The 23643-nt window shown below is 44.9% G+C and overlaps 1 protein-coding gene across 10 annotated transcripts in view; it reads left to right on the forward strand.

Moving 5' to 3' along the window:
• CDK5RAP2 (CDK5 regulatory subunit associated protein 2) overlaps positions 1 to 23643 on the forward strand; it is a 155381-nt gene that overhangs the window by 93772 nt on the left and 37966 nt on the right. For all 10 annotated transcript variants that reach the window (XM_059657826.1, XM_059657825.1, XM_059657820.1 and 7 more), the window contains 6 exons: positions 1392 to 1487; positions 3092 to 3279; positions 10816 to 11236; positions 16104 to 16335; positions 17617 to 18193; positions 19896 to 20128. In XM_059657826.1, coding sequence (XP_059513809.1) covers positions 1392 to 1487; positions 3092 to 3279; positions 10816 to 11236; positions 16104 to 16335; positions 17617 to 18193; positions 19896 to 20128 — 1747 coding nt within the window. The remainder of the gene's footprint in view (positions 1 to 1391; positions 1488 to 3091; positions 3280 to 10815; positions 11237 to 16103; positions 16336 to 17616; positions 18194 to 19895; positions 20129 to 23643) is intronic.

The following is a 23643-nucleotide window of genomic DNA, read 5'->3' on the forward strand; positions in this document are numbered from 1 at the left end:
CCAGTATTTTTTCCATAGTGGCTTAACATTTTATACTCTCATAACAAGCTTAACAGTCCTGGTTGATCTATATAACTGAGAAAGTTTTAATAATGAGGGAAGAAGCCAATAGCAGGAGTGGGTTCCTCCCCTGTATTTAGAAACTCGTATGCCCTAATAGGTATACTTACGTATTCTTAGTCTGCTTATTGCTTGATAGTTAATACAGATCTGATTTGTGATTATCACTTCTATTTGATCCTCATTGCAGATTTGGATGTGGTTAGATTGAATATATTCTGATACTGAGATATTTTCTGTAAAATGACTTTTCTGATATTAGTTTGCTGTGTTTTGTTTTTCTTCTTCCAAAACAAGAGTTTCCTCTAAAAGGAAGATTAGAAAATTTTAAGTTGGGCTGGGAGAATTATGGGTAGTTGATTAAATGTATAGATTCATAGAATAAAACTATGGTGCTAGAATCCTAGACATCTCATATGTTCAACATGCCTAGCAAGGTACTTCCGCGCTTGGCCTGTGGTTTTAACGCTCGTGAAATGGGGTTTGCTATACTTTTTGAGACAGTTGTGACTGATTCCCTCCCTGGGTATGGCCACCTTTCCTCATGTTTTATTGGGTTAACCCAGGTGCTACATGATTAGAATTTTCACCCTTCCAGACAGCAGAGATCTGGCCCTCTTGAGGACTTTGTACTGCCTGTTCTGCATTCTGCAGAACCTTTGGGAATTGCACTTCTTTAAAGCATTAGGGATTTATGCACTTTTTATAAATAACTGTTCTTCGTTTTCAAAAGCATGAAGTTATCCTCAGGCAAGCCTGATACTCTTTATTAGCAATGAGGACATTTGTCAGCAAAATGACAGTGTTGCTCGGATGTCCATCTCAGATGTGTGACACTCCAAAGATAGGTTGATGCCCTGTGCAAAGTAGAAGCAGTGGTGCATAAACCATAGATTTCATTTACTGCTTTCTCGCTATTTGATATTTTCGATCCCATCAATAGCTATTTTCCAAAATCTTGTTACTTTGATGTAATCTGAAAGTGAATTCAGCAACAGCAGGACAACAGACAGCATATTCCATTTGCAGCAGCTCGGGGAGGTGGGGGGGGGGGAGGTGCCGTGCAAGGGCAGGGAAACTAGCTTGAGTTATTTCTTGGGGAGTTTGTCCTTAAATTATGCCTGGTCCCAGGCAGCTGTTTGTGATTTCCAGAACTAGCAACTCTAACTTTAGTTCATTTTTATTTCATGGCTTTGGCATTTGTTTTTGCCTCTTTTTTGGTTTGTTTTTGTTTTGCATTAAAAAAAAAAGTCATCACTGACTTATTCATACATATTCATGCTACATCCTTTTTTGGGTTGCATTTTCACACCATTCCACGCACCATGTAGCTTCCGGCTGGCAAGGAAGACGAGGACACGATCAGAATTGGAGAGGGTGATGAGAGTACTTCCCTGAGTGACCCGCATTTGGAGCAGACTAATAAGGTAGGAACACGGCAGTTAACTCCTTATCCCCTCTACCCCTCTCTGTGCCCAACCCAGTCATCTAATCTGGGATGTGTCCCATGGGTTTCCTGTTCATTCCACCTGTATTGAGTGCCTACTGTGTGCCTGTGGAGAGCCGAGAGACTAGGTCCCTTCCTCCTCAGAAGTCACTGACTGGGTGGGAGAGCCAGTAATGAAACAGTAAACAAACATATACTTGCAAATAAAAATAGGGCTTTTCAGGGAGAATAACTTTCCTGAGTGACCAGCACCAATGAGAATTTGACTCTGTCCACATTGAATGTTCCTCCAGTCACATTGATACTGAATATTTGGAGCAAACACTCTCCAAGTTTGAAAAAGATCCTAAAGACTGGGATGTGGTGGGAGATAGGAGGCTGCAGATTTGACATTTGCAGCCTTCACAGTGTTCAAGTTCATGGAGTCACGAGTGGGAAATCATTAAAATGTAGATAGTTATGGAGAGCAAAGCCGTTAAAAGGCAGGGCTTTGGAATGAGACTTGATTCTGGGTCTCAGTCAGTATCTCTGTGACCCTGGTTAACCCTTACTTAGCCTCTAAGCCCAAGTTTCCCCATCAGTGAAGATAATAACACTTCTTGTTAGACTTGCTGTGATATTTATATAGAAATGCATACTAAGTGCTCAGTAAATGGTAGCGGTTACTATTTTTATTAGTGTGTTCTAGACTTTTCCTTCTTGGGAGGTTGCTTATTTAGATGGATGTAATAACTAGATTGGTGGCACACAAGATCCTATAAATAACAGCTCATTTGTGTAGGTCTTGTCTTTCATTTAAAACCTTAATCATTTTACAAGCGTGGAGAGAGGGGTGTGATGGCTAGTGTATATCACCAGCAGTAATGAAGTCGAGGGGAGTTATTTATAGATTGGTAAAGAAATTTACAGCATTGGAAAGGGGGGGAAGAATGCTAATTGCAGCACCTCAAGACATGCCCAGAACAGGCTCTAACTGGATGCATCCTTGGCACCACTCTCCTGGGACCCTCGCGACCCAAGAAGGTGGATCTGGAAATAACATCTCCATGGGAATGAGGAACTCTCCACTTTCCTAATGAGGCAAATCAAAGTTACGCTAATTAGGATGTATCTGTAAAGAGCAAGTGGGCTTTCTGTTTCATAATGGGGAGGCTACATTGCAGAAGTATAGATAAGTGCCCAAAGCTCTGGTCATGGCCTGGGTTCTGTGCCCTTCTTAGGAAGAACTTCTAAAGAGTGGGCCACGGGGGAGGAGGGGAGAAACATGCCGTAGTGGGTAAGACCCAGAGCCACTCACTTAAGTGAGTTGGTCATCTCATCTTGTTCTCATGGTCACTTTGGGAGGTAGCATTACTGTCCCCGTTTTATAGAAGAGGAAACTGATCTAAATATCTCTGTGCTCTTGCCAGAGTGTCTCCCTGCCATGAAGAGACTGTTTGGCGTCCCTGTCTCCCCTCCCTCATTCATGTTCTCTCTGCCTTACTTACACTTGCTTATTCTCTGTCTCCATCCTTTCTCTCTCTTCCACCTGCCCTCTTCCCCTCCTCCAGAGTCCATTATTTGATCAAATACTTTGATTTGCAGATTACTGAGGATTATTCCAAAGGAGGCTGCAAAAATGGATATTTAAGGCACACAGATTCCAATATTTTGGACTACAATGGAGCCCACATACCTGGTGGCCCTGGAGCCCAGAGTCTGGAGGAAGGCGAACTTATGAACCTGCTTGCCCCTTTCATCAATGAGAAGGCCACGTCGTTACTGGAATCCAGGTAGACACGGGGCCCAGGCATTGCTTTGTCTCTAGTTTGAGGAGAATAAACTCTCATTTTGCTAAATGGATGTAGCTGGCATGTGGTGCTGTGTAATTTACCTGAGAAAGCTCCTGAGATGACTGGGAAGGAGCCTGGCCAGCCATGCAATTAAGTAATCAGGCTGCATGCTAGCGGCTGGGAGGGACTTCAGCACAGCCCATGCAGCCCGTTATAAAGAGGAGAAAGCGAGCTTCCTATGGAGTCATTCTTAGGAGCCCCAGACGGGGTTGTCTGGATGTTGGTGAGAGGAATCAGTCTCAGTGACATGGCTTCTGGTTCCACAATGGCTGAGAAACTGCCATTGTAGTTGTAACTCTGCTGTTTCATGTTGAGCTTGAACTAAAATTCTCTTCTCATTATATCTGCAGGGAGTCATCCCTGCGTGAGGAGATACTACAGGATGTTTTTCTTAAAACAAAAACGGAGAAACCTTTGGTACATTTGTATTGAAAATTAATCCTTTAGGAGCCATTCCCCCCACCGCCACCCCACCCCCATTCACATTCTTCTGGTTCACCAACAGCTGTTGTGCTCTCATCTCTCAGTGCCTCAGCCTCTCTGACCACTCCTCAGGGTTGCTCTGAGGAGTAAGAAAAAGTACTGTTTATGGAAAATGGCTGGCATGTGGGTGTGTACAGTGAAAGTTGTCAGTTCTCTTCCAGTATAGATGGCGAGATGGAGCTGGTGACTGCCGCCCATGCCGCTTGGCAGGAGTCAGGAACCCTACTCTTTCTCTGTCCTTGGTGGACTAAGCCTCATGGTCGCTTCTTTAGCTAAGAAAAAGGATTGAAGTGTTCTGTGTTTGTGAGCTCAGGCAGGCCAACCCCTCCCCGGTCCTGACATCTGTCTAACATTTTCCAGCGTGAGTCCTCTTGGGACGTGCCCAGTGGCTCTTCCGGTTTATTATCACAGGGAGCTAGGTGCCCACAGTCAGTGCTTGAGAAATGGAGGATTTCCTCAACATCAGAGTCCCAAATGTCCCATCAGAGTGGAAGATGCAACTCTCTCTTTCTCTCTGAGGGCCATCAAGAATGTACTTGGGTGATGGGAGCTGGGATAGTTGAGTGGGAGTCGTAGGAGTGGGCAAACTGGGGTGTGAGTGCCCCCTTCTAGTGGACAGGAGCTTCTCAGCTCCGACTGATTATTGTCCTGCAAACACACAGGCTCAGAGCTTCTGGTCTTTCAGTAGAAGTCCAAAAATTATATTCTAAATCTGTTGATTTTTAAAAATTGAGACTTAGTTACAGTTTTAAAGAAAGCACTTTATGGGCCAATACCCTGCAGGCAAGCTTATGACATCTGAGATCCAGTTCCCTGTTCCCGGTAGGTTCCAGAGGTTTACAGGCCAGCACTGGCCAGGCTAGTTATTAGAAAGGCTTTCCTACACAGGCAAACCTGCTGCCCTAGCCTCATTAAGGCTGTCATTCAGAGTGCACCATTGACTTCCATGATGGGGGGAAGGAGGGCCCGACTCTAAGGGCCCTCTTGCCGACCTGATGGGTCTGCACCCCCTTCTTTAACACACTTTGCCAGGGCCCAAGCTGGCACTTGTAGTAAAATGCCTGATCTCATTTTACCCTCATATCTGCATTGCATGCTGCTAGTCTCGATTTTACAGTGTGGGAGCAGACATTTGGGGACTCGACATTTCCTTAGCTGGTGAATGGCAGAGCTATTGGAGACTTTTCTGGAGGAGTCAGAGAAACACCAATCCTCTACCTGGAATTCCCTCCAGGTGGTAGGTGGTTTTGTACTAGAAAAAGCAGAGTTTGGAGTCAGACAAACCTGTGCTCCAGTTCAGCTGTGTCATTTAGACCCGTGACATCACTCCCCATCTTGGTTTCCTCATCTGTAGCGTGCAGGGTGATGATGCTTATTCATCCCATTAGTCATCTTTTTTTTTTTTTTTTGCTTCCCATTTATCTCATTTATTTTGATATTGTTTTTGTTATTGCTTTTGAGTATTTAACTTTTTTTAAATTTGCAATTGATTTCTTACTTTTCTATTAATGGACAGATTTCTCTTAACTTGGTTGACAACTCCCACTTTGTGGTACCTACCAACATTAAGCTCATAGTAAATACAAACAATTTTATCTTTAATTTTCTGAATTCAATAGGCATGTTTTGAGGATTAAGTAAAATAATGGGTATAGAGTATAGATCCAGGTTGACAGTAAAGTGGGGTTTAGGTGATATTACTGCTTAAATTGTGCCCTACCAAGTACTACTACTTTTTCCCACTGCCCTCAGGTAAGATTCATACCAAATGCAAGACACTGGCCAGCCCATGATTCATGCCTCCGAGGTCATTGTGAGCCACCTGATAACCCCGGTCACAGACTAGGCCTGAGACTTCCCTTCAGCTTTTGAGCTCCTCCACCTTCCAGCCATCGGTAGGCCTCTGCGAGGGCCTATGGGGCTAGCAGAAGAGCTGGGCCCCTGGAAAACACTAATTCAACTTACCGTCTGCCAGGATGCTACAAGGAAGCAACATGTCCAGTAGTTACTGTAGTCTAATTAGTTGTCTTGCACTTGACCAACCAGAGAAATTTATTCCTTGGAGGTGGAATGAAAGGATGGGTGCAGGCCCTGCCTGGCCGGCCCCTCCTCTCCTGAGGTGTTCACTGTGTGTGATCCCAGCACTCTCTCTAGGTGCTTCCAATTCCATTTGGCTCCATTCTCTGGAGGACATGGTTTAGGATTTTATCATGTCAGTGTTTTGGTCTTTGTAGCCAAAAATTAGGTGTGAAATTTGATATCGGAAAATCTAAAAGGGGAGCCCTTGGGGGTTATTTTTAAAAAAAGCTGATATAGTCTTGAGCTCTAGGTAATAGAAGTGGGGCAGCTACTCCTGGGAAATCTGAGTCTGCTTTGCTGGGCATGGCTGTGTGGAACCAGAAGGAGGCGCTGGCGAGTGGTCCACAGAAGTTAGAGGTTAGCACATAAATAGCGGAAGAGACTTGGCGTGTGTAGGCTGTGGGGGAAGCAGAGTTGGCAAGTGCCTGAATGTACAGTCCATGCTGGAGAGGGAATAGATGTTGGGGTTCTAGACAGGACCCCAGAAACCCAGGGCCTCCTCAATTCTTCCCTTTCCTTCACTGCCCAAACCTAAGTCCTGACCCTCTGCCTCCTAAATAGCTCTTAATTCCCCTACTTCTCACCATTCCTGTTGCCTCCTGTCCGTCCTCAGCTCCCTTCAGATTGCTCGGCATCACTGCAGTAGGCTCCTAACTAGCCCCCAGAGACTTCACTTTTCTTGGGACCCAAATCCTCAGCATGGCCTGCTAGGCGCTGCGTGTCCTGTCCTGCAGCTCTGTCAGCACTGCTCCTGCTTTCTGTGCTTCCGCCACGCTCCCTTCTTCAGTCCCCAGGATGAGCTGACTGGCCACATCAGTCTTGCATATGCCAAGAACGAAGACACCCTCCCCGGACATAGGTTCATCCCTGTTTATCTGTTGCATCCAACCCTTTCCTAAGACCTTGACTTGACCAGCTACTCATGTTACATGTGCTCATATGACAGATCCAATTATCATCACTAATTTCAAAATGAGCACTCAGCATTGCAGCTTCTCTTCTCCCCTCCCTGACTGACGACCTTGCCTTATACCCGACTGAAAAAAAGCTATTTCTCTTTTCCCACCAGTGCTGCCAGCTCATGTGCTTCTGTATCCACAAACTCTGACTCCTGCTGTTGGGATGGAAGAAAGGAATAGCCTGCTCCTGTCCAAACCATTGGGCCTCTCTTTTCTGCATCATTTGTATTTTCTTGTTATGAGTCATCGCCATTAACATAAGACCTGGATTAATAGCAACCATTTGGGAGACGGTCCCCCTGCACCCTCCCCTCCCCAGTTTTACTCCAGCTGCTGCCCATTTCTTTCTTCCCCTCAAAGGCAAGTTTTCTTGGAAGACCTGTTCACATTCCCTGTATCCACAGTCTTTCCTTGCATTCCCTCTTTATCTCATTCCCAGGGCTTTCATACCTTTCACGACACTTACCAAGGACAGTCTCCAAGTTGTGAAGTTCAGCTGCCAGGGGCAGCTTTTATCAGCAGCAGCTGGCCACTCTCTGTGGTCTCTGTTCAAGCCCTCCCTCCCTCTTTTCTTCTGCCTCACCAGCCTCTCAGCTTCCTTTGCTGGCTGTTGAATGTTGAATGTCCTGGAGCTGTTTCCTTAGCCCGTTTCTCTCTCTGTCTTCCCTCTCCCATGGCTTTGGAGTACGCTTTGGGACTTTCAGATGTATACCCACAGCCCAGACTTCTCCAGGTCATACTGTCAGCTGTCTGCATGACATTTCCACCTTCAACATTAGTCTGTCCAAAACCAAACTCCCTGTTCTTACCTTTCTCATGTCACTTAGCAGCACTGCGATCTATCTAATTGGTGTAGCTGAAAGTCTAGTTTCCACAATCCCCATATTCATCAGCAAGTCCTGTTGATTGCACCTTCAACGTGCATCCCTAGTTCAGCCACTTCACATCTTTTCTGCTTCCCTCCTCGTAGCAGGCTCCAGTTCTTGCCTGGACTCGGCATCCTAGCGGAAGATGACTTTAGGAACCGGGGGAGAGTGCAGTGCTTCTTCGGAGTCAGAACAGCCCCAGTGCCAGCCACTGCTCTGCACGTTACCAGGGGATCTTGACTCTTTACAAGCTCATTTCTTCACCTGTAAAATGGGGTTCACATTAGCCCCCATCTCACTGTCTTCCTCTGATGACTAAATGTATTTAGTATATTTAAAGGATCTGACACCGTAAGTGCTTCGTAAACATCAGTCCTTTCCCTTATGCCTTCTGTGTGACCAAGATGCTCCGGAAGGGCATGGAAACAGTGTTTAGGGCTCTGACAAGACCCAGGGACTGACCATTGCAAAGGTCCTGACTGCAGTGACGGCTTAATGAATCTGCTGTTCAGGTTTCCAGCGAAGGAACACTTGAAATGCTTTATTTAACAGCACAGCACTTTAGTATATTATAATGGCCTCTTTCACCACCTTTTACTACCCATTTGTAAAGTCTTTTTCCTGGGTTTTATTGTGTGTTGTTTGGTCTTGAGTAATGGTCCTCCTTTGGCTAGCTGAATAGCAATTGTCATTATTTTTAATCTATATTAAGGGAAGGAGAGGAAAGGAAAATTTAGTTTAACATGCTTAAAATACCAGAAATATTTCTAAAGTCTGAGTTTACTGAATTTTAAGATGGTTTGTGTAGTCTAGATGATTTCGTATTAGAAGTGAAAAACGTACCATACATTTTAATTTTGTTTTTTATACTTTTATTTTTTGCTCTGTTTTAGTGAGCTGCAGCTGGGTCTTTTGAGTTGAATTGACTCTACCCCAGAACTAGATGATCAGAATCCAGAGATGAGTGAGACCGTGCCCCTGCCCTCAGAGGGCTCCTGCTACTTCTAGTGGCAGCAGAGATACAGGCAAGGGAAGCCCAAGGTGTGTTGGAGGTGTTGGTAGTTGTAGTCTCACTGTCCCACAGGTTTTTGGAAATAAGGCAGGCGGGAGAAACTGCAGAGAGAAGAAAAGGGATCTAACACTGATGATGGCCTGTTCTGTCCTCTCTCTCTACTGACTGCACTACTTCATCCTGCCCCACATCTTTCTCCTGGAAGAAGCAACCGCTTTCCAATCTTGCCCCATCCCTCCACTTCCTTTTCTCTTAACTTTCTGTCTCAATTTTATAACCTCCTCTTCTTTTCTTTATGACTTTTTCTCATATTTTGAGATGATTTAAACATGCTTATTTTAAAATTCTTCTTCAGATTGCTTTGTTATTTTTATTTCCTTGAGTGTGAATTCGCTTTGTTGGCTTGTTATCTGTCTTTGATCATAGTGGGTTTTGTTGGCAAGTTTGGTTTGCCTGTGTTAAGCCCTGATCAGTCCCCCACCCTTACTCCTCCCTGCATGGTGGTTTGCCTCAACTTGACTTTCTAGATCTTACTGTGGGGTTTATGATATTTGCATGGCTCTTCTACCGTAGGAGTGAAATTTCTGGTTCCACTGCTTTCTGCAAATGCCCCTTTCTCATGACTTTGGGCTCTACTGTTTCTGACCTTTGAATAAATTTCGTCTTGAATTTGAATCCTGTAGTGCACCTGAAAACATTTTTGTTGTTCTGTATTCTTGCTGCCCTTTACATGTGTTTAGAACAGAGTGGAGGGGCTCCTGTGTATACTGATACCATGCTCTGGACAGGAAACCTCTCCATTCATTCTTTACACCACAGCCTGCCTGAGCCATCTTTCTAGAGCTCGTGTGACTGTGATGCTCCCTCGCACAGAGCCTCGCAGTGGCTCATCCTTCCTTACCATGGCTGGTTCTCCCACCTCATTTTCCAGCCTCATCTCCCTGTTCTCCAGTGTGTCTTGGCTCTATTCATATGTTTTACATGCTCACAGTATTCCATTTTCCTTTCCCCTGGCTAGGCTCTGTCAACTCTGGAATAGTTTAATGACATTCTTCCTGCTACCGTGGTCTGGACACCTGGGATTGTTGTTCTGTAGCTTTTGGAAACGTGCACAGTGCTGTGATCCGCTTTTTACCCTGTGGAGGAAGGACTGTGTACACGCCTGTCTCCAACAGCAGGCTCAGTCCTCACAGGCAGTTTTGTACCCCCAGTGCCCATTACAGTGCCTGGCACAAGAAATACCTCACAAGGGATGCTTCTCGAACTACTCCACAATCTTTTACATGCTAGCTTAGTTTGAGTTCCTGGGAAAGCAGAGCCTGAGATGAGGACTTGGGTACAAGTGGTTTATTTGGGATGTTGATTCCAGGGAGTAGGAAGGAGGGGTCAGGGAAAGGAAGATGAAAATGGAGGCAAAGTCAATAAGGATACATCATTGCTCTAGTTACTGCTGTGGACAGCTGGGGCTCAGTCCTACTGTCCACCCCCTGAGGGACAGCACAGACCGTGCCTTAGTGTTGTCCCTCCAAAGGATGGGAGCCTGGGACACTCACTCAGCAGCTCTCTTCCCCACTGCTTGAGTGTTTCCCCCATGTACGAACTGGTCCACACTTTCCCACTGCCCTGCTGGCTGGCTCAGCGAGCTCTGGGAAAAGTCCCAAGGCAGCAGAGAGATGCAGGAAGTACTTGAGGTGGGACTGTGCATGTCTGTGAGAGCTGTCCGTCCACACAGCTGTAGCTGGAGTCCGAGGGAGGCTAAGGGCACTGGCCAGGGGCAGAGAAAGCATCTGCTTACCCATACACTCTCGTTTAATCCTCGTAGCTGTCCTGTGGAGGAAGACTTATTTTCAAAGAATCACAGTTAGATTTCAAGCCACTCTTGTCTGATATTAGAGCCACTGCTCTTTCTATTAAGAGCAGTTTACAGCATCCCGTTAGTCCACCCTAGTTACTGAGCACCAGCCATGCACCACGATGGACCAGGCCAGTCCGTGAGGACACCTTGGGAAAGTTGGTAGGAAACAAGGACATAGCAGGAAGCTTAGTTTTCCCACTTCTTTCTCTTTTGGAAAAACAGGCCGGACCTTCTGAAAGTGCTGCGTGAACTGCTCCTGGAACGAATCTGCTTGCCAGAGCGGGAAGCTTCCGGAGAACACCTTGAGGCTGAAACTGAGAAGACACTTAAGCAGATGGCTGTTCAGCTAAGAGGTGAACTCAGGCAATTCATCCAAGCCAACTCCTTTTCCAAGCCCCACGATGAGCTGAAGTCACCTAGGGGCGGTCAGCTAGTAAAGGTGGAGGCCTCGTCCAGGGTGAAGCTGAAAGATGCCTCGGTGCAGACCACGGCCACGGAGCGTGACCCGCTCCGATTCAAACACGAAGGCACGAGAGAGGCTTGGGAAGAGACACTGCCAGCTGCCGCATTCAGCACCGGGTACCAGCCTGAGATGGCAGGACATCAGGCCTGTCCTCTTTCCGTCCCCCATGGGGCTGACAAAGTGAGTTTCTCCATACATCACTTATTTTATACAAACAGAACCCTTGAATTCACCTGTGTTTGTCTAAAACTGGGTTTATATAAAACCTGGTGTCCCCCTCTACCTGCACTTATCCTGGCCTCTACTTAGAGGTGTGTGTCTGTTCTAACCTTCCCTAAAGTATTACTATTGTTTCCCCTTTTCCTTCCTCATCCCAGCCCTATCTTATTTGTTTATCACACACACAGTGTATATGAGAAGACACTGCTATTATATTAACGGTACTTGAGATGCAAATTTGTGCAATTTGGCTAAAATAGAAATGCTCTCATCTGCCCCAGCTCCTTTAGTTTGTACCTACATATTAGGAAAACTAGGTCTCCCAACCCCCATTTGTATGGGAGATATCATTCTATATTCAGGAAGTTTGGGTAATTGAATGAACTTAATTTCCCTGAATGTATTGAAAACCTTTTTTAGTTTAGAATTATCCTATTTGCCTGTGTCTTCAAAACAAAGGTAAATGTGCTTATTTTATAGCATCTGTTCTGTGTGCCTGAATTGTGCTAGATATCTATGCATACATCATCACATTTAATTTTTCTGTGAAAGGCTCAGAAAATTGTCCAGAGTGACTCAGCTGTTAAGAGGAGGAGAAGCGCCCAGCCGGTGTGGCTCAGTGGTTGAGCATCACGGTTCGATTCCTGTTTGGGGCATATGCCCAGGTTGTGGGCTCGACCCCCAGTGTGGAGTGTGCAGGAGGCAGCCTATCGATGATTCTCCTCTCATCATTGATGTTTCTATCTCTCTAGCCCACTCCCTTCCTTTCTGAAATCAATAAAAATATATTTTAAAAAAAGAGGAGGAGAAGGATATAAAACTGAAGTCCTATTTTAGAGGTAGACAGGGCTGTTATAAACCTGCCTTTCTCAGGAGGGGTGGAGCCCTCTTACCACCATAGTGGCCTCCATTCTATGCAAAGTAGAAGAAAATTTAATGATTTTCTTTGTGGTCTTTGGTTAGTCAATGAATCAGTAATCCTAAGGCTTAAGCCAGAACTCTGGTACCTTGTTGAAAAGAACATCATTGCAGTGTAACAGTGAAATAGGAGGTGGATATAATTCCGGTTGTTTAGTTTTAGAAGCAAGACAATGGACTTTACAGATATACCTGTGATTGCATCGGGCCTGACATTTAGCTACTTTGAGTCCTTGTGTAAGTCACCCGATCTGTCTCAATGACTTGAATGGGATCAGTGTGACCTAGAACCTGAGGCTGGCATGATAGCTAAATGAGGTCATGTGTGGCCGTGCCTTGCACATGGTAGGAGCTCAGTGTGTGTGCTTTCCTGTTCCCTGCCATTGCCAGGTGAGAAGTTTCATGACATTAATAAGGTGGTAGGTGGGAATCTGCTCAGCGCCCATAAGGTAGCATTTTCTGCAGTGTTATTTTAGAACCGGCATTAGGTTGACTGACAACAGTCTTCCAGCCTGGAATTGGCTTTGGCATTTGTGCACTTGCAGATATCTTTTCTGCTGCCATCTGACACACAGATTTGGATCCAAGAATAAAGATTGGTGGAGACAGAGGACCAAGCAAATGACTGTTATTTTCCAGTCCTCTATGATGAGGCCTCCACCTCCTCCCGAATAGTCCCTTCACCACCACAGGTGCTCTTGTCCTTGAACCTGTTCTCTCACTCTGGAATTTCAGGGCAGAAAAGGCCTCACTTTTCTTAACTGAGCCGTAGAGTCTGAAGAGCTTGTTTGAGGTCTGTCTGTCCAACCTTGTTGTATGACATTGACTGCTTGTTTGGCATCTCAGTTCTTTGGAATATAGGCATGATAATATCTATTATTCTCTGAGCTCTGGGAATACAGTTTACTTGAGAATTCTGGGAGAATGCCTGAAAGCATTTTATATCCTAGAATGTGAAAGAAGGGGTTTTTCTTCTTTTCTTCTTGAGAGACCTTGCTGATTTTCTGATTCCCAGGGTCCCAAATATTTCTTGTTTTCCTCTCAGGTTCCTTCTCCACTACTTAAAAAATAAAAAGTAAAATAGCTTTACTTAACTATAATTCATATATCCTCCAATTCATTCATTGAACGTATATAATAAAGTGGGTTTTGAAAAATATATTCATAGAGTTGAGCAACCATTACCATAATTAATTTTAGAACATGTTCATTATTCCAAAGAAACCCTGAACCCATTAGCAATCATTGCCCATTTCTCCACACCTGTCTACCCCTAGCTGTGCCTGTTCAGGATTTTCATATAAATGGAATCATAGAATATGTGTCTTTTGTGACTGGCTTCTTCCACTCAGCGTAATGTTTTTAAGGTTCATACATGCTATAATCTGTATCACTGCTTTATTTCTATTGCCAAACAATAGTCCACTGTGTGGAAATGGTACATTTAATTTGATAGGCATCTTAATTGTTTCCACTTTTTGGCTATTATGAATAATGTTGCTATGAACTTTGATGTGTATGTTTTGGTGAGTATACATGTCTTCATTTCTCCTGGGTTTATACCTAGGAGTGGAATTGCTGGGTCACAGTAACTCTATGTTCAACCTTTTGAGGAACTACCAGACTGTTTTCTAAAGCAACTGTTCCTAGTTTACATTTTCACCAGCAATGTGTGAGGGGTGCAGTTTCTCTACATCCTCACTAATACTTGTTTTATTATCTTTTTTTAATTATCTCTGCCCTAATGAGTAGGATTGGCAGTATTTCATTGCAATTTGATTTATATTTCCTGATGACTAATGATATTGAGCATCTCTTCATGTGCTTATTGGCCATATGTGTTTCTTCTTTTGAGAAATGTCTATCAGATCTTTTGCCCATCTTTTAATTGAGCTATTTGTGTTTTTATTATTGAATTTTAATAGTCCCTTTTTTCTTTTTAAGATTTTTAATTGATTTTTAGAGAAAGAGGAAGGGAGAGGGAGAGAGAGAGAAACATGGATATGAGAGTGAGACACTGATCGCTGCCACCTGCATGCCCCCTACCAGGGATCAAGCCTGCAATCCAGGCATGTGCCTTGACTGAGGAATTGAACTGGCAACCTTTGGGTGCACTGGATGACGTCCAATGAAGTAAACCATACTGGCTAGGACTTAATAGTTCTTTATATATTCCAGATTCAGTCCCTCTCCTTAAAGTGTGAATATCTTTAAAATTCTCCCACTTGAAAGGCACCCTTTTGGCCTCTTAAGTGATGGTTTGCATGTTCATTCTACAAGTCGTTATTGAATACCCACTGAGTACTAGTTCTTGTGCTGGAAGCTGTGAATAGAGTGTGACCAAGAAATGCAGAGTCCCTGAACCCTAGAGCTTGTAGGCCAGAGCAGAAGATAGATAAAGAGCAAGAATTGCATAGGCATCTATATATATAAAAGCCTAAGCAACCGTTAAGACCAGTCGAACAAACAACATGTCTGTCAGTCTATATGACATGCACTGACCACCAGGAGGCAGATGCTCAATGCAGGGGCCGGCTGGCCAACCTCCCACGGTCCCTCCCCCTAGCCGGCCAGCCCCGATTGGCTCCGGTCACCGGCCAGGCTGAGGAACCCCCTCGTGCACAAATTCGTGCATTGGCCTCTAGTTGAATTATAATGGTACTAATGTTCTCTCAGAAGAATCATAGGCGGCAGTGAGTGTAAGACCGGGAGATCTGACCTGGTCTTGGAAATCAAAGCTCATTCTCCTGGGCAAGGCACATTTGAGCGGAGTCCTAATGAACGTATTGGGATTAGTGGGTGACGTGGGGATGGGCAAGAATGAGTTCTAGGCAGAGGAGACAGCGTACACCAAGCTCTGAGTGGAAAGAGCCTATGATGTTGAAGAACTGTTAGAGGGTGAGTATTTGGCAGTGAGGAAGTGAGAGAAAGGGAGGAACTCAGGCTGCAGGTCATGCTCAGTGTGAGCTGTGGTCAGGACTTTGACCTTTATCATAAGGGAACTGGGAAGCAGTAAAATAGTTTAAGCAGAGGAGAGGGATGGTAGTTTGCCTTGTCTGTTGCAGCATGGAGAGTGGATTAGAAAGGGCAGGAGTGAGTGTTGGGAGGACCACTCAGAAGGCTGTGGCAGTGGCCTTGTGAGGGTGTCCTGGAGTTGAATGGTGGTAGTGGAGGATGAAGGGAGTGGAAAGAATTCAGAGACAACGTGGGAGGTGGAATTAATGGAACCTGGTGAGTGATGAAAGTGTGTGATGAATGTAAAGGGAAGTTTAAAAAGGACGCCCAGGTTTGGGTTGTGCTGTAAGTGGAGTTGGTGTGATTCACCAGGACAGAGACTTTCTCAGTGGTGTAGCTTTGGGGACATGGGATGATGGTATTGAAGAGTTGAGTTCTCCGTTGACTTTGGAGTGTCCGTGAGCCATTGAAAATGAAGATGTCTAGGATAGGCAGGTCCCGAGCTTTGAGCCTGGGAAATATTTGTTGGATTAGTGACTCAGTAGCCACTGAAAACTGTAGTAAGAGGTGGTGCTAGTGAACTAGCAGGGGTGGGAGGCAGATTGGCCTAGATTGAGGAATGGGTGGAAGTGAGGAAACAGGCCAGAGGAAGAAAATGTTTCTCAGAAGATTGTGTTGCAAAAGGACTGCCATATATTGAACATCTGGAATGTCTAGAGAGGGTCAGTGGGTCAGGGCCAAGGGGGTGTCGAGCAGGAAAAGCTTGGCACTTGCTGGTCAGAGGAGGGACTTGCCAAGATAAAAGCTCTTCAGACTGGGAGGAAAACAGAGATGCCAGTATAGGAACCAGAAGTCTGGATAGCGGTTTGAATTCAGGTTTATAAGATTGGCCATGAGACTGTTGATTATGCGACCACAGGAAGTATATTCACTGTGTCTCTGTGTATGTTTTCAGGATGCTAAGAAGTCCCGTTTGCCCATCCTGATAAAACCATCCCAGTCGCTAGGAAGTGTGTATCGGCTCCCAGCCACGCAGGAGGTGGTGGCCCAGCTGCAGGCTCAGATCTTGGAACTGCAGGGGGAGCTGAAGGAGTTTAAAATTCGCAACAAGCAACTTCACCAAAAGTTAATTCTGGCTGAAGCAATGATGGAGGGGAGCCCAGTGCCAGACAAAACGCTACAGAAAGGTAAGCACCTAGAAAAATGTCTTCTCCGCAAGCTAGATGAACGACCCGATTGAACTGCTGGAAATGTCAGCCTTGTTGTTTAGAATTGCAATAAGTTCGAGTATAAATTTCATGAATTGCAGTGATTAATCTTGACTCTTGACAAATACACAATTGAGGGAACACAATAAGGAAAATGAATCTATTGTTTTCACTTTATTCTGAGTCTGGATACAGGGACTTGTGGTGCTCACAGGTCTTGCGAGGCCACTGCTCCCCTCACTTGGGATTGCCTGCGGTGCCCCAGATGTGATGACTTGAACCTGGACTTTTTTTCTGGCTTCATCTGTGGATTTTTAGAATGCTCTGTAGCCAGAGGTATTTTCCATATAATTTTAGGTTCCATCTTGGATTTACCATAGTTGCGGTTTCAAGATAAGTTGGCCTTTGGCAGGATTACTCTTCTCTCCCTCCCTTCCTCCTTCCTTCCCTTCTCTTAATCCATCCATCTACCCATGCAGGCATCTATTCACTGGTTCAGTGGATGTCCCTGAGCATTTGCTGTGTCCTGGCCTCCTGCAGTGGGTAAGGAGAGAGAGGAATGAGAGACCGTCTCTGCCTTCTGAGAACTCCAGGTCTCATGGGATGGACGCAGATAATTAAATTAACATGGGTCGTGGTTCAGGAGGAGGGTGCACTTCAGAGAGGAAAGATTTTATGGCAAAGCTGACTCAGCCAAACATAGGCCTGGCACTTTGTCCAGGGCTTGCCATTTGCACTTACCAATGTTTTTATTTCTTTCTGAGACCCCAGGGTGCCTCAACCATGTGCTACTTCCTTCCAGAGTTTTCCAGAAGATCCTGGGGCCTCTCTGTTGGGAAGGGTGGGCATGAGTCTATGGAAATCATTTTCTCACTCATAGTTATTTGAGAGCCCGGACTTAAACCATTTCAGACAAGCTGCAGTGTATTTATGCTTTTTATGTCCTGTTATGGCAGCTCAATAGATTAATATTATCTCATAAATTGCATTTTGCCTCCCCAGTGTTTTTATTTCTGTGTTGTATCTTGGTGTTCGTCTCAGTATTTGTTGGCAGGAGGGTGGTTCCCATGGTTAAATTCACTTTTTAGAACAGTTGCTCTGAGGAAGAAGTTGGATTGAGAGGTAAGAGGGAAGACTGCAGTCAGGGGGCTTATTAGAAGGCCCTTGCAGTGGTCTCAGCTTAGCAGTGCTGCGAGGAAGGACAGAGGGGATGGATTTCAGCACAGGAGACCCATTGACATAAATGTGCTTGATTTTCAGACCCTGAAATTGACCAACCCAATAACCTTGCCATCTTGCCAACATGCAAAGAGAATCCTTCTGAAGATTTTCAGAGCCCAACTTCAGTAGCTACTTACCTGAATTCCAAGAGTCAGCTTTCCACTGAAATCAGTGTGATTGGAACCCATCAGTGTAAGAACATTGATACCTCAAATGATACAGAAAACTTGAAACAGAAAATCTATGACTTGGAAACTGAGCTTGAGGGCTACCGGAATTTCATATTTCAGCTTCAGAAGCATTCCCAGTGCAGTGAGGCCATTATCACAGTTTTGTGTGGGACAGAAGGGGCTCAGGATGGCTCCAACAAGGCCAAGGGTCATACTGATGAAGAAGAAATGACCTTTTCAAGTTTGCACCAAGTACGTTATGTGAAACACATGCAAATCCTCCATCCACCGGACCCAGAGATGGCTGATGACAGGATGCTGGAGAGCCTTGAGCAAGAGCTGGTAGACCAGGAATGTGAGCTGCAGAAGGAGCACAGTTCGAACATGGAACTTTTCAGTGATGTGCATGACCTGCAGAATAAGTTCAGAGATCTCTCGCCCTCAAGGTACATCCCACTGTTGAATCCTGCAGTTTCCTTATGTTGCCACTAGGTTGAAGCCAATGAGCTGAAAGGGACCATGAGTAGGGTGTGTACTGTGGAAGGCTTGGTGCTGGGGGTGAAGGCATCTAGGCCCTGCCCAGAAGGGAAATGTGAGGCCACGGAGAATAGTGCCTGCATACATGCAAGTCTTGTATCCTCTGCAATTATCAGGGCAGATTTTGCCTTCCTCTGATTAGGGCCTCAGTAAACATTTTATACCAGTCACTTGTGATTAGTAGTATGTTTGCTGAATGGCAGTGTTCACTTCTGGACACTATTACTGGCTTTTACTTACTGTGTTGCAGAACTGAAAGATGTCCTAGGCAGGTGGGAAGAATATAAATATTTTCCATATCTTTACCATTTAAGTTCATCTTTAAGAAACAAGCCAGTGTTAAAAGAGAAGAATTCTTAGGTCATGAAGATATATTTTATGAGCATAGATACATATAGCTTTGCTTCAGGAGATCTGGCAAAAATGGGATCATTTGTAAAGTTGACCTTCATTCGTCACTAATTTGAGTCAAACACATAGTTCTGACTTGTCAGGAGCCAGAGTGAATTTTTCAAGACTTCCAAACATTGAGATTGAAGGAAGCTTGTATTTATTGAAAGGCCGTTGTGTCAGACCTTCCAGTGGGCACTTTTCTTATTTAACCCTCAAAATCACCTGAGGAGGAGTTGTTATTAAATATGTTTTCATAGATGAGGAAATTGAGCCTCATAGAGGTTGTCCAGCCCACAGTGACCACTCTAATACTTGTGTTCTTTCTCATCCATTCAACTGGCCCCCACCCGCAGTACTGCAGTCACATGATTGTATGTGCAAACTGGGGGCAGGTGGTCACCAGTCCCACACACTGTCGTCATTTTTGGGAGGAGGAACATGTTGACCTGAGGGCTTAGTGTCTGCCAGCTTCTCTGGAGCCAGGTTACTGTGGCCACAGTTTCTGTGAGCCATGGTTTCCTCAGTGCCTCCCAATTCCTGAGTCTTACTAGGAAGCCCAGTACAGTGGCATAATAGGGCGTGGGCTCTGAAGGCAGAGCTGTGTTTGAGTCCGAAATCTTCACCATTTAACTAACTTTGTGTCTCTGAGAGTCAGTTCCCTCTTCTGTAAAAGGGGAGGTTCATACATTTGTTGGAAGATTGGGAGGATCAGGTAACTTATAAAAAACACTTACTACAGTGACTAACAAACACGTCATAGACCCTCCATGAATGATAGTTAGGATCCTGACTATTCCTTGACCTTTTGGTTGAGCTGAGAGAGTCCTGTCTTTGTTTTCCTGCCTATAGTTTCTGTTTTGTTCTTCATGGGATTTGTGGTGGGTTCCCTGTCCCCTGGGCACTTGTTTCTACAACTCGGAATAGGATTTTTGAAGAGTGTATGGATCTGATTGTTCTCTTGAGTCCTTGCCAATCTTACTTTAATTGGGGGCTTCATAAGGTTAAAAATATTGCAGAAGAACCTTTGTTCCAGCATTTGTTAGCTGTTTTGAAATTGAAGGAGTGACCTTGTACAGTTTCAATTTTTCTAAAAGTATATATACGTGTACAGCTTCAGGCTTTTAAAAATTGTGCTCTGTCATTTTTCCAATTAGTGTTAAGGTCACAAAAATTCAATTCTAAAATGGCACACGCATTTTCTTTCCCCCCTTTTATCAGATACAATTCATTAGTTCAGTCCCAAGCCAGGGAGCTCTCCCTTCAGCGGCAGCAGATCAAGGATAGCCATGACATCTGTGTCATTTATCGTCAACACATGAGCACCATGATTAAGGCATTTGAGGAGCTGCTGCAGGCCAGCGATGTGGACTACTGCGTGGCTGAGGGCTTCCAGGAGCAGCTGAATCAATGTGCCGCGCTGCTCGAGAAATTGGAAAAGCTGTTTCTCAACGGTAAGTGGGGCGAGGCACTCGAGTCTTAAGGCACATCAGTAATTGACCCGGGACTTCTTAGAGGGCCCAGGAGGAACTGACTCCTTGGTCCCACATACCTTCCACCCTATGCTCTGATGAGGTGACAATAGGACCACACTGACTGCTTCTTTCTCCTGGTGACTGTTCCACTGTTCCAACCTGGGCCCTGCCTTGGGCTGGCTGGTGGGGCACACAAGTGAAGCCAGGGGGAGGTGCTGCCCCTCAGCACCTGCCACATGGTGGTTGGTTCATCCATAAGAGAAGACGGAAATTGGGGTGTTTTGTTGTTGTTGTTTTGGTAAAAAAACACATGAGTTTTAAATATTGGCAACAACAAATAAACCAAAAAACCCCAAACTGTTTTTTTTTTAATGTATTTTTATTGATTTCAGAGAAGAAGGGAGAGGGAGAGAGAGATAGAAACATCAGTGATGAGAGAGAATCATTGATCGGCTGCCTCCTGCACACCTCCTACTGGGGATCGAGCCCGCAACCCGGGCATGTATCCTTGACTGGAATCGAACCCGGACCTTTCAGTCCACAGGCCCCGATGCTCTATCCACTGATCCAAACCGGCTAGGGCTGAACTTTTATTGGTTAAAAAATACATTCAATTGGATGGGTAGGAAGAGATCAACCAAAGAACTTGTATGCATATATGCATAATCCATGGACATAGACAATAGGGCTGTGAAGGCCTGGGAGTGAGGGGAAGGGGGCGGGAGGGCGCTAGAAGAGGTCAATGGAGGGGAAAAAGGGGACATGTGTAATACTTTCAACAATAAAGATTATATATTTCTATATATTTAAAGGCCAGAGGTGGTCAGAAGAGGGATGAAAGAAAACCTTTGCTAACCATTTGCCATATGCTAGGTACTTTAATAAATATTACTAGTTTAATAAATATTACTATTGTAAAATGTTTTTAAAAAATAATTTGCAATTTTCTGAGACTACAACAAAGAACTTCCGTATAACATTCATGCAGCCTTGTCAGTGGTTGGAATTTTGCCACATTGCTTTATCATTCTCTCTCTCTACACACACACACACACACACACACACACACACACACACACACACGCACACTGAGTGGCCAGATTATTATGACCAGACATTTGTAGGCAAATTAGCTATAATTTCACGCTGAAGTTGCTAGAGGGCCAGACCATTATAAATAGGGAAGCAGGTTGTTTACCATGACAGTCGAAGTGATTTTTTCTGAAGATATGGGTAAGCAACGCGATTTAACAGCCTTTGAATGTGGATACACACACACACACACACACACACACACACACACACACACACACACTGAGTGGCCAGATTATTATGACCACCCCATCAGTACTTTGTTGGGCCACCTTTTGCCTTCAGTACTGCGGCGATTCTTCTTGGCATTGACTCTATGAGATGTTGAAAGGTGATGCGAGGAATCTGACACCATGCCTGATGAATAGCACTGTCCAGTTCTGTGAGATTTGATGGTTGTGGAACCAGCTGCCTGATGGCTCTTTCAACTTCGGCCCACAAATGCTCAATTGGATTGAGATCTGGTGATTGTGGGGGCCACCTAAGCAAGGTAAACTCTCCCTCATGTTCTTGAAACCACTCCTGCACAATACGAGCACCGTGGCATGATGCATTGTCTTGTTGGAAGAAGCCATCTCCATTGGGATACGCCATCAACATGATAGGATGAACTTGATCAGCAACAATACTTAGGTATGTTGTGCTATTCAGGCGTTGTTCCACACGAATTAAAGGGCCCATATCATGCCAGGAAAACATGCTCCAAACCATAACACTGCCCCCGCCAGCTTGAAGGGTTGTACTCATACTCATACATGTGGGGTGCATGCTTACATGCTGTTTTCCACCAAATTCTCACTCTGCCATCTGCATGATGCAACTGGAAACGTGATTCATCGGACCACATGACTTTTTTCCAATGTTCAACTGTCCAATCCTTGTGTTCCTGTGCGAATTGGAGACATTTTATCTTGGTAACTGCAGACAGCAAAGGTGTTCGAATAGGCCTTCGGCTTCCATATGCCATATGCTGCAGTGTACGGCTAACTTGCCTACAATGTCAGGTGGTCATAATAATCTGGCCACTCAGTGTATATATGTGTGTGTGTGTGTGTGTGTGTGTGTGTGTGTATGTATATATTTAAAGCATAATATGCTAATTAGACCAGATGTCCTTCTGAACAACCTTCCAGACGAAGCCAGGGCTGCGAGGGAAGCCCGGGTCCAGGGTGCCAGAGGGAAGCTGGTGCCAGCAGCCCGGGGGAAGGAAGGCCTACTCTTGCACGAATATTGTGCATCGCTCCTCTAGTATATATATATATCTCCCACGTTCAAAGGCTGTTAAATTGCGTTGTTTACCCATATCTTCAGAAAAAAATTACTTCTACTGTCATGGTAAACAACCTGCTTCCCTATTTATAATGGCCTGACCCTCTAGCAACTTCAGTGCCTAATTATAGCTAATTTGCCTACAAACATCAGGTGGTCATAATAATCTGGCCACTCAGTGTATATGTGTGTGTGTGTGTGTGTGTGTGTGTGTGTGTGTGTGTGTATATATATATATATATATATATATACACACACACGCATACATACATATTAGAGACCTGGTGCACGACATTCATGCACTGGGGAGGAGGGGGGGTCTCTCAGCCCATCCTGTGCCCTCTTGCAGTCTGGGATCCCTCAGGGGATGTCCACCTGCCGGCTTAGGCCCGATCCCTCAGGGTGCAGTCAGACATCCCTCTTGCTATCTGGGGCTCTTGCAGTCCGGGACCTCTCGCTCCTTACCGCCCGCTTGCAGCGGAGGTGGGAGAGGCTCAGCTGTGAGGCTTCTGGCTGAGTAGTGCTCCCCCTGTGGGAGTGTACTGACCACCAGGAGGCAGGTCCTACATTGAGCATCTGCCCCCTGGTGGTCAGTGCACATCATAGCGACCAGTCGTTTTGCTGTTTGGTTGATTTGCATATTAGGGTTTTATTATATAGGATAGGATATATACAGACACATATACACCTTATTTTTTTCCTAACCCTATGAGAGTAGATTGATGATATCATGTGTCATCAGTCTTCCTAGATACTTCAGACCAAGACCACAATGATCAAATCAGGAAAAAGTATTTTCTAATATATAGTTTATAGTCAAATTTCAGTAATTGATTCAATAATGTCTTTTATGATCCCACAGGCAACTACTGTTCTGGACTTTCCGTAGATTAGTCTTGTCTATTCTTGAACTTCATGTAAATGGAATCATACCATAGTAAAAATATGTCTTTTATGAGCGTTTTATTCCCGATCTTGATCCAGGATCCAGCCCCCACACTACATCTAGGTGTCCCAGCTCGTTGGTGTCCACTAGTCTGGAGTAGTTCGCCTTTTGTCTTTCATGATATATTCCAGGAGTTTGGCCGCTTGCTCAATTTGGGATTATCGGTTGTTTCCTCATGATTAGATTA

This window comes from Myotis daubentonii, chromosome 11, assembly GCF_963259705.1.
Source record: "Myotis daubentonii chromosome 11, mMyoDau2.1, whole genome shotgun sequence".
Lineage (NCBI taxonomy): Eukaryota > Metazoa > Chordata > Mammalia > Chiroptera > Vespertilionidae > Myotis > Myotis daubentonii.